Source organism: Pinus tabuliformis, chromosome 7 (assembly GCF_031772625.1).
Source record: "Pinus tabuliformis cultivar Carrire ecotype Pingquan chromosome 7, CPIR1, whole genome shotgun sequence".
NCBI lineage: Eukaryota > Viridiplantae > Streptophyta > Pinopsida > Pinales > Pinaceae > Pinus > Pinus tabuliformis.
The window spans coordinates 1830396721-1830408465 of record NC_142293.1 but is presented as its reverse complement, the minus strand read 5'-3'; the positions used below and the strand labels follow the sequence as shown (position 1 = coordinate 1830408465).

Below are 11745 nucleotides of genomic sequence, written 5' to 3'. Positions count from 1 at the left end.
ACAAGTTGTCTTGGGTCACCCCTCCTTAGCTTTGTACTTTGTTCTGCGGTTTGGGGGTGCCTTTCCCTTGATTCAGATTTGCAGATCCAAAATATCGTTTCTTCTATTTAAACTTTTGCTCAATCTTGACAACGTATCGGTAGGTGGTGCCAAGCGAGGAGATGTCTAGGAACTCCATCTCGTCTTGGATGTATTTGTGCAGACAATTGTGGTACTTGAGTACTAGATGCTGCTTAGAATCCTTGATACCCAACTTCATGCGAAGGGCATGAAAAATATTTGTGAACTCCGACACGTCTTGGTCCCTTCCATGCCATAGTGTGGTCCACTTTATGTACTTATCTTCATATCTCCCGAAAGGGTAATACTGCTCCTTGATGGCATCTCGGAAAGAGTTCTAAGTGGGTGCAACTGAAAACAGTGAGGGTTCCCTCTTGTCCTTTTGCTCATAGTAGGTTTCCCACCAGTCCTTGACGCGGGGGGCGACTTTGAGGAGTGCAAAAATAATCTTTTCCCTATTGAAAAAATCATAAACCAAAAATTACCCTTCCAATAGATTTAACCATCTATCTACGATGTATGCATCTATCTGGCCTTCAAATATGGGAATACCAAAGTTGACTTGTACCTTGAAGGGGGTGGTGCCTCTACAGTGGCTTATGGATGAAGATCCATTGTCTGTGGGCATTCACTGAAGGATATGGTTAAAGTTGTCCATCATCGCATTCCTCTATCGTTTGAGGGCTTCATCGAGCAATATTTTGAAGGTATCTCCTACTACCTCGTCTTTCTTTTCTTCCACCATGGGAGGTTTTCGGGGTTTGCGAGGCTGGCTTTGCAAAGGTTCAACCAGTTCAAGCCCTAACTCCTTATACCATAACCTCATTAGGGACATGAAAGAAAAAATAGAGAAAGAGCAGACCACTCCGATACCACTGATCCAGAATTATGCAAGAACACAACAAAATACAGATATAAACATAAATATAGAGATGCAACAAAAGTAAAACTTCATTTTATTGATATCAAAAAACTGAAATATGCTTACATACATAATCGAAATAAACTAGCTCGATCGATGGTAGCTTATCTCTGAGAAGAGATGTGGTGGCTACATGTCTTTAATATGTGTTACAATGAGGCTCAAAGGCCTATTTATTGTTGAGAAACAATGGAAAACCCTAAACATCCAAAAACCTAACCCTAAGAGATGAAGTGCCAAAACTATGGGTCCCGTTGTGGTAAATTGGCATATCAACTTTCTGGGGTCATAACTTTGGCATATGATCTCCGTTTAACGCGCACGATACCTCGTTAGAAAGATATATCCGAGGACTTAAACTTTCGACTACAAACGTTAGTTAATGACTCATGTTTTCCCATTTTCCAAAAAACCGTCGTTTAGGGCCTCAAAATGACTCTAGTTCATGACCTAAAGAATTGCCAAAAAAAGTAAACTGTGCTACAAGTAAGGAAACTGAAAAAATAAAATAAACAATGGTGGGGGTCCAAGTGGAATAGGCGGGTAGTCACCAACATCCACTTATATCACAGACTTCTTTTGGCATAACTAATATTATCATCTCATGTTCTCATGCTAGACGATATTGCATTTAGATTAGACTTTACTTTTTATATGGATTTATTATTTTGATGAAAAATGTGAGCGATATCCTACGCCCAATACACATGCTCCAAAATAGTTTGTTGTAATGTGAAGGTTACAAGTTTGTTGTCTCAAAGATTACCAATTATTTTTATTATTACATTTAGTACTTTTTACTTCATTACAACATTTCTTCTATATTAAACTTTAGAATATTTATTAACACATGAATTTAAATTATCTTTTTTGTTAATTATATAAAAATGAATTAATATAAATTTGAATAGAGAATAAAGATATATTTAAGTTTGTATAGAATCCTTAAAAACTTTTTTTGTTCTTCTAATGTTCCAAATTTATTAGAAAACATTATTGAAAACATAATTTTACTAGCACACTATTTATTTAAACTATTTAATAGAAATATTTTTTTATGACATTTCTAAAATATCAAATTTAAACAACAAATTTTACATTAAATAAATAAATAGCAAACCAACTTTAAAAATATCCTTAAATTCATATTCTTTGTAATAAACCCTAACTTATTTCATAACTTTGTATCTCACACTGAGCTTACGCTCATTATTGCTTAAACACCCTAATAGCACCTTGCACTCTCACACCATCCCACCCTATCAAATCAATAACTACAAATATGTTAACAAACCTAAATACAATGTGTTATTCAAAAACCTTTAATTAACTCACTCCAAGATATTTAATCAACTCTTTATTTTTGATAAATATTTTTCTTCCTGTACATATAATATTTATCACAACATATTGCTCTAACTTATTATTTAAAATGAGTAAGGCATTATCACAACATTTCGCTCTCACTTATTATTTAAAATGAGTAAGGCATCTACAAGTTCTGGGAAGTGATGCCTTCGTTGGTTCGTAAAAGTCACACCGGCATTCACAAAGTAAAGAACATTTATCAATTAAAGTAAATTAGTGAAAAGCATAAGTAATATATATATATATATATATATATATATATATATATTCACTCAACACCTTACATTATATATTTGATATTTTTTTTCACGAAATCGGTTGCTGTTTATAATTCAAAAAAGAAAAGGAGGCAAAGCTCCAGAAGTACAGACTTAGAGCTTGAATGGAACGGCTGCTCTTTGACGATATTGCTACAATTTGCTATTCTCCGGAGGTTTTTAACCTGAGGAAGACTGATACAAGTATAAATCCGGACAAATTGGAAGAGGAGAAAACAAGCTTTGCAAAACATCTTAATCTGTATTTAAAAGTCTGATCTGCCGCGCGTAAGAATCCTCTGGAAACTTGATGAGTCTGTGGCAACTTGCGCTTGAATCAATAAGGATCTCCAGCATATAATTTCCCATGGTAACTTGGATATGAGAGCGGCAGAATTGAAGGGCGATAGAATGAAGAGCGGCAACGATGAACAACACCTGAGTCCAGGCCATTGTAGCCAGCAAACTGGAAAGGATAAGGGACAGAGGCACACGGTGAGACTTCTCGGATTTCACTAGAGAGAACAGGAAGCAAAGGGCAAGAGGAGTCGGAAGGAAAGGGATACAAGACATATGACAGAGGAGGGAAACCAAATCAGAATTACAGAGGATTTGGACAGGGGGCTCCTTAAAAGGTCGATCAGAAGACGATCTTAAACGGAATAGCATTAGTCAAAAAGAAGATCAGGGAAGATATTGAAATGAAACTTTGTTATTGCATAAAAATTCCCTTTGGTTCTGGAACAAGCTTGACTGGCGAACTTGTCTGCTTCTCGGTTTAAAGTGCGGAGGACATGAAAGAATTTTATCTCCCCAGATTGGCTGATCATGCTTTGACATCTACTGATGATTCACTAAATATGGATATTTGAGGGCATTCTCTTGCTAATCATGAGACTGATGATAATAGCAGAGTCCCCAAAAATCCAAGCTTTCTTAATTCCAAGGTTTTGAAGTTGGAGCAGGCTTTGATAGAGAGCCAGGGCCTCAGCTCTATTATTGGAGAGATTTCCTAGACCCCACTCAAAGGAAATAAGGGGGTCTCCTTTAGGCGAATAGATGATTCCCCCTGCTCCCGTAGCTCTCGGATTAGACTTGGAGGCGCCATAGAAGAAGATGATATGAGTGTTGCTGTTGGAGATCCATTCAGTGAATTCATCCTGTTTTAGTCTTATTTTCCAGTTATGACCAGAGGTATTGGAATAGCTATTGTAATTGACTGCTGGAGAGAGGTTGCTACACTTGTCTATCAGATTCTTGATAAAATCTCTCTCTTCGCTACAGAAGCTGGCCATGTCGATTTTCTTAGAATTCTTGGCAGCTATGGTTTCTATAGCCAGACTTTTGGCTTTATTGCAAAGATGTCTGGTTAGAGTCTCCTGGCCCCTAAAAACCTTGCGGTTTCTTGCGATCTAGAGTTTCCATAAGAGAGCGTAAGGGAGGGCGTCCCATACCCTCTTGACAACGCTATTTTTCTTATTTGGCCATGGATAGCTTTTCTTCCAGATGCTTAGGGCTTCGCCAATGGACTGATGTGAATTCCAGGTGAGTGGGACAAAGGGGACTATACCTTTCCAACAGGAGATGGCGAAAGGGCATGAAATAAAGAGATGCTGCATGGTCTCTTCAGCTTCAAGACAATTCGGACATTGAGAAGGGCCCAAGATGCCTCTCTTTTGCAGATTTTCTAAGGTGAGAGTCTTCCCTTTTAAAAGGGTCCATATGAAGAATTTAACCTTGGGAATGGCTTCAGCTTTCCATGTTTCTTTCCAATACGTCCATGGAGAAGTGGGGAGATCCCTATTGCACAAAAAATTATAACCTGCCTGAATTGAATAGCTTGAACCCGTAGGATCCCAATGGAAACCGTCAACACCATTTTTAGTTATAGGTGCGATGTTGTGAAGATGGTTCTGGAAATTATTAAAGGAATCTTTGAGATGATCAGGGATGGGAGGGAAGCACCAGCCTTTCCATGCCTGCGTTTTTGTGTCCCAATGAGATATTTGATTTAAGTGATATAGTCCCTTGCTTTGGAAGTAGAGAATGATTGGTTCCATACCTGTAAAGCTGCTGATGGCTTTATTTCCCATAATCTTATCGCTTGCGATGCTGACTTTGTTCCCACCTGTGGGAACCATTGAAACATTTTGAGCCATAAAAGAAATGGCTTTTTTACAAAGTCTCCAAATACCTGTGCTGCTCCTTACCGGAATTTCACTAACTAGCAATTGTTGCCTTGGAGTATTAAGATATTTGACCTCAATGACTCTTTTCCACCAAGCTTGCTGCTCCTCTAACAATCTCCAAATAAGCTTGCCACCAAAAGCTAAGTTAGTGAACAATGGAGATCTGATTCCAAGCCCGCCTTTTTCCTGGCTCTGAATAACTTGTTTCCAGCTAACCAGGTTAAATTTTTTCTTATCGTTCTTTCCTCCCTGCCATAAGAAATGTCTAAGAATACTTTCCATTTTGTGATGAAAAGAGGTAGGCGCCTGAGCTAAGGAGAACTGATATAAAGGAAGCGAAGACAGCCCAGATTTAAGGAGCACCATTCGGCCGGCTGGGTTGAGCCAGAAGGATCCCCAGTTGTGGACTTTTTTTTTTTAATTTATCAAGAATTTTGTCCCAGATTTCGGCTCTAGCACGACCCATGCTTACTGGCATTCCCAAGTAGCTGAAGTGGTCCCATTTTAACTTGCACGACACCCCAAAGATGATGGATAGGTTTTGGAGAGTTTGGGCTGAAGAATTCCAACCGTAAATGCAACTTTTGAGATGGTTAATCATTCCTCCAGAGTATCTCATATACTTATCAAGAAGGAGCTTGAACCTTCAAGCAATTATTGCAGAAGCTCCTCCAATTAGCAGGGTATCGTCAGCGAATTGAGAGTGATTGATGTTTTTCACTCCATATTCAAATTTGATTCCGGTGATGAGACCTGCTTGTCTTTTATGATTGAGGTCACAGCTGAAAGACTTAGCCATTAAGATGAATAAGTAGGGAGAGAGAGGACAACCTTGCCTCAATCCTCTTGAGGATTGGAAAGCAGGGCCGGGTCTTCCATTGATGAGAGGGGCGATCCAAGGTCCAGATATGCAGGATTTTATGAGGTTAATGAAGGGGGAAGAGAAGCCCATTTTTTGAAGAGTAGCAAAGAGAAAGGAGTGTCGAACTCTGTCAAAGGCATTAGCCAAGTCTAGTTTCAGAATGAAGCCCTTTTCCTTTCTAGAAAGGCTTGAGTGAATGGCTTCCTGGACAAGTAAGATAGAGTCAGAAATTTGTCTGTTGGCCATAAAACCGCCTTGATTTTCAGAAATAAGGCTTGGCAAGAGAGGCTTTAGTCGGGAGGCAAGGATTTTTGTGAAAATTTTATATGAAGAGTTGCATAGGGAAATAGGATGGAAGCGGGAAAAGGTAGAGGGGCGGCTCTCTTTAGGGATGAGAACAAGATGGGTTGAATTTGTGAAGCCTCCCATTTTATTTTTCCTTTGTATCCATTTGTAATACTTGATGAGATCCTTTTTGATGGTTTCCCAGAATTCCCTGTAGAAACAGATTGGGAAACCATCCGGGCCTGGAGCTTTGTCAGGTTGGAGGCACCAGATAGCTCCCAAGATTTCTTCCTCTTTAATCTCTTCATTCAGTCTTTCATTGGCTTCTGCTGATATTTTATTTGGCATATGCTGTAAGAAATCAGTGTAATTCTCCTCTTCCCCTTTTTCTGTTAGGAGCTCTCTAAAATGTGCTGTAGCCGCGTTTTTAATGGAAGCTTGATCATTGTGCTGGTTACCTGCGCTGTCTATAATAGCTGTTATATTGTTCCTAATTTGTCTAACAGTTGCTTGCTTGTGGAAGAAGGATGTATTCCTATCCCCACTTTTCAGCCAAACCTGTCTTGATTTTATGCGCCATTTTTCTTCCTCTTCTCTCCTGATGCTGTAGAGTTGACTGTAGAAATCCTCTTCTTGACTTTTACTTGCTTGAGTGTATTCTTGGTTTTCCATAGCATGGTGTAAATTTTCAATTTTAGCTTTTACATCCAGCTTCTTTGCTTCTGGTTCTTTATATTGGAATTTTGCCCAGTTCTTGAGAGCGTGCCTGACATTTCTCAATTTGCTTTCCCATATATAGCTGGGTGAACCTTCTATATGCTGGCGCCAAGTTTGCTGGACTAGAGATTTGGCAGCCGAAATATGATTCCATAAGGGGCTATATTTAAAAGGGATTGGCCCCAGGGGACGATGGGATTCAAAAGCTAAAACAGTGGGATAATGATCTGAGATAGCGAAGGGGAGAATAGAAGCATGAACAACAACAAAAGATGAGAGAAAAGAAACATTTACCAATATTCGATCCAGCCTTTCCATTATATTATTTTTGCCAAGCCTGCGGTTGCTCCAGGTAAACTTGCGATTCTTTGGGACAATATCAACGAGATCTGTGAGCTGCATAACGTTCTCCAACTGATTTATGAAGGGGTCAGGATTGAAGCTACCGCCACGCTTTTCATTAGCGTGAAGGATAAGGTTTAAGTCGCCGCCTACAATTATATTGCTGTTCTCTTCCTCTGCAATGATGTTGCTGAGAGATGTCCAGCAAGACTCCTTATCTCTGAAGTGATTCGGAACGTAGACATTGAAAATGATTAGCTGGTAACTGCTCATCTTATTCTGCAAAGTAATCTTTATCCAATGCCGTTCCACTGTTTCTGCTATCTTGATCCATTTGTCTTGGAGCCAAAGAGTGGCGATTCCTCCTGAGGCCCCTCTAGATTCGCACACACATCCTTGATAAAATTTGTGCTTCTCAATAATTTGATTCATCTCTGCCTGTCCCAGCTTAGTTTCTTGGAGTAGAACTATCTCTGGTCTTTCTTGGTTTAAGAGATCTTTTAAGGCGTTTGTTTTGGTGGGGTGCCCCAATCCCCTGCTGTTCCAGGAAAGCATTTTCATCATTTCAATGGAGTGTGAGGAGGTGCTCTTCCTCCCAGATCTTTATTTGTTGAGTCCTTGTTTATCTGCCCTTGTATATAAGATTCTATAGGATTCTGAATACCCAAAGCTATGTCTTTTTGTGCATTTTCGTCTCTATGTTGTTTGGTCGATTTTCGTCCAGGGTTCTTTTGGTTTTCAGGAATGGATCCATGCTTTTTGAAGCTGCTTCTAGTGGTTCTGGGAGGGGGGGAGGGGATCAGAAGGGAGGGAAGAGGAAATGGACAAGGGAAGGGAAGGATCAGAAGGAGATTGAATCTTAGGAGAAGGGGGATCATCGGGTTGGGAAAGGAGGTGAAAGGGATTGGAAGGAGAGGAGGAGAGGGGATCAGGCTAGCTAAGAAGGGGAAGAAGGGAAGAGGAGGGGGCCGGAGAAGGGGGGGAGAAGAAGGGAAGAGGAGGGGGCCGGAGAAGGGGGGGAGGGTGTGGGAAGGGGACGAAGGGAAGGCCCAGCATCATGAGGAGGGATGGGGTTAGGGGCTGTCTTTTTTTTTTTTACTGCTTCCCATTGTTCTTCCTGTGGAGAACTGTCAACATTAAGAAGTTTAGAGCATCGATTTGCAAAGTGCCCATATTCATGACATACCTTACACTTGAAGGGAATCTGTTCGTAGTCAAGCTGCTAAATGTGTGTCCAGTCATCCACCTTTAGTTTGATGGCTTCTGGCAAGCCTTTCCCCAAATCAACTTCAACGCAAATGTGAGCACAGCCTTGCATGTTATCTTTAGGTTCGCTCTGGTCAATATATTTCCCTACAACATTCGCTATGCGCGCACTGACTCATCACCCCAGCAATGCAAGGGGAGGTGTGGAAGGCGGACCCAAATAGGCACAGCACTAGGGATGTCCAGCTCCGGATCAAAATCTGGAGTCCACTTATTGAGGTACAGTCCTCTGGAGTCCATGAAATAAGGACCATTTCGAAATATTAAATCCTTATCTTCCTTGGTTTCAAAATGGAAAGTAAAATATCCTTTTCCACAAAATATGATAGAGATTTTCCCTTGAGTTTTGTCTGACCAGTTCCTTTCTACCCACCTTTGGACAGTTTTAGGAGAGGGCCAAAGACCTGTAAACTGCCCAATAAGACCTCTTTCAGCTAAGGCAAGCGCAGCCAGACGAGGCAAGGTTGGAGGCAGAGAGACTTCCTGCAACCCTTCCAGTTTTTTAACAAACTTCGAAACAGAGGGACAATTTCTCTGAGGCGGAAGAGAACGCACCAGGTCAGAGAATGCTTGCTGGAAGGCATCCTCCGGTGGCGCCTCCGGAGGGGCCATAACAGGCCAAGAGAAGACACAAAAAGACCCGCGAACGAGGCAGCCAGGAGCAAGGATAAAGGAGTCGACAAAGAAATGCAGGACAGAAGGGGAATAGGGCGCGGGAGCACCAGATGCCCAGTAGCTGCCAGGCGGGGGCAAGTTGAAACTCAGGGCCGAAAGCGCGGGGCGCAGAGGCTCCACAACGCGCGCAGTCAATAGCATTCCAAAAATTATATTTGATATTGAAGTTCCATTTTTTTCCTAATAAGAAATATTTTTTAATATACTTGTTTTTCAAAATGATCCCTAACTCAATTTCAACTTTCCGTACCTCAAATTTCTTTTAATCAATATTCCATACCACTCACACCATAAACCGTACTCCAATACATTTTCAAATATATTGTACCATGCACTATATTCTTAACCATGAAGAAAAAACCTTCATATTTTCAGCGACTTCATTCAACCACACCAAGTTTCTAGATAATTAAGAATATGAAAGGAGTAGCGATCTTGCTGCTATGTGTATATTGATAAAGATATACAGAACTTGATTGCCGCAGTACAATAATTTTTTTGTGCTCAGCTAGTTTAGCCACGACTTTAGGTTCACCGACCCAGGTTTTGAATACAAGAACACATCACATATCATTGAGTGGTAAATCTGTTGAGAGTCACTAGACATTACATTTTGAGAGTCGCTCTATTTCCAAGATCTCAGGAAACAATCGTTCATCATTCCAATTCCAAGACCTAAGGAGAGAAAAATTGCAGAAGAGATTTGAAGAAATCGTGACTCCATCTGGTAGTGAATAGGCGTTGTCACAAGGACGACAACCAGATTCAAATTCAGAGCCTTGAACAACTTTAACTCCTCTAAACTATCCAGCCCACCCCTAGAAAAAACGAGGGAAAAATACTGTGGGGCGTTTGATTCTTTTAAGCAGAAAGAAGAGCACGAGGTGGCCTGTGATAAATTACCCTTCCCATCTTCTCCCGCACCTTTTGGCTTTTGCCTGCTTTCTCTTTCTCTTTCATCAAATCTGCTATCTTAAATGATGATAATGTGCTCTTGCTGTTGTCGATGGGCACCACATCTTCTATACTGAAATTCCACTCGCTCTCCCACCGAGGTTGAGCGCATGCAAAACACAAAACACTTACTCTGCAATGCAAATCCAATCAATTAGATGAGAATCAATATGTAACAGTAACCTTATAAATCAAATATACAGACAGTTAGCTATTGTTATCAAACAAATATGTTGTTGTGGCAGATGAAAACCTTGGGGGAATTATTAGTTGGCCCAGGACCCGCTGCTTCTGATCAGAACATGATTTTGATTTTTGAGGCCTATGATCATCGCTTGAGCACTCCGCCTGACCAGACGCCAGATCGGCTGCAATAACGTGGGAATCCATATATCGATTTGTTGTTGAACAGATCCAACGTACACCGTATGTCTGCTACAAAGTGATTGCCATGAACATACCAAATTGCGGGCTTTTATGTTATTTGTTCGTTGAAAACTCAACAGCTGGGAAGAAAGCACCCACCCACAGTTTTGGCATTTGAGATACAGCGGCCTCAGATAACGGTGAAAAAATGTAATGGTAGACTGTGGAGGAGGACAACCGCTAAACACAATACCGTTGGGGCCGTTTGTTTTGATATAAGCGCCCACCCCCACGATCGACTAAACCACACGCTTCTGGTTTTCTGTAATAATAACTTGTGAGTTTTTAGAAGTATATGACACCCGTTCCCTATATTTACGCCGTGTTACGTGTTCATTAAAGAGCACGGTAAAAATGGTACGCAAAACTCAAACAATCTACCCGGGGTCAAGGGGCATTGTATATGGGTATTAAAGTCACTTCATTTCCATTTCCATTGAATGTGGATTTTCCAACGAGTCAAAGTTTCAGCATGAAAAAAGCATGATTATATTAATGTAAGGTAAAGTTCTGATAATTACGAGTCAAAGTTGTTTTATTTGTTTTTCTTATCTCACGCTTTAAATGGTTTTAAATTACTCAAGCATAGTTCTTATCAGATTCATGAATAATTTTAGCTAAGATTCCATGAGGTTCATTCATCTATTGTTTTTAGTGATAAAGGATGATAGGTCAAGCTCTTTATCGTAACATGAAATCGCACTTGTTTAACACATGGCCTACTCACATGAGATGACCCATGGAATGGTGGTTCTTTGAGATCGTGTTGAACCGAGACATTTGTTATTCAATTGTCATTAGAGTTGCCTAAGAGGCCATTTGTCCACCCTCCCACTCTACATTTAGAAATTTGTCTCTCCTCGGTGGGTTTCTTTTGCCATATCTTTGCTTCCCTTAGTATTTGGCCACACTCCACTCTTTTTGGTCCACTCAATCTTTTCTCTCCCTTTGCTCTTTTATGTTATAAAAAAGTTAAGGATATGCTACACATTTTCCTGAGGTACATTTGCCCACCCAAATTCCATTTGACAATTTGACTCTCCATGCATTAAACGAGGTTCTCCAACTAAAATTATGGGATAAAGAATCTCTTCATTTAGAAACTCATTTTGCTTGAATCTTCTCAACAATTTAACATTTCACATGCTAGGCTTTGCAACGACAACAATTTTGAGAAAGCCACACAGATAAGGTTAACCCTTTGCATTAAGGATCCTCTTGACTATTTGTAATCACAATGCTTATTTTGATTATTTTGTATTGCCATGACCAAGATTTTACCCTTGTTATGTGTGTGGGAGGGATCCAAAATGGATCTAGAATAGACTTCTAAGTTTAAAAATCTTTCTCACAGAGGAAAACGAAAGTGAAAGGAATCTCTTGGAAATAGTCTCATTGCATAGATCTCTTCATTCTGAATCT

General features: G+C 40.3%; 1 protein-coding gene across 1 annotated transcript; it reads right to left on the bottom strand.

Annotated features, from left to right (window-relative positions):
* Positions 1-9287: 9287 nt before the first annotated feature.
* Positions 9288-10426, bottom strand: LOC149255722 (uncharacterized). The gene is made up of 2 exons (XM_089457294.1): positions 10151-10426; positions 9288-10030 (listed from the first exon to the last, which is right to left on the bottom strand). Exons 1-2 carry the CDS (start codon positions 10285-10287, stop codon positions 9805-9807), a joined length of 363 nt encoding a protein of 120 aa, XP_089313420.1. The 5' UTR covers positions 10288-10426; the 3' UTR covers positions 9288-9804.
* Between the last annotated feature and the right edge of the window lie 1319 nt (positions 10427-11745).

Excerpts from the sequence above, each read along its gene's own strand:
- LOC149255722 (XM_089457294.1), bottom strand. The coding sequence starts at position 10,287 with ATGGATTCCCACGTTATTGCAGCCGATCTGGCGTCTGGTCAGGCGGAG. Across the intron at positions 10,031-10,150 it reads CAACTAATAATTCCCCCAAG|AGTAAGTGTTTTGTGTTTTG; the intron begins GTTTTCATCTGC and ends TTTGCATTGCAG.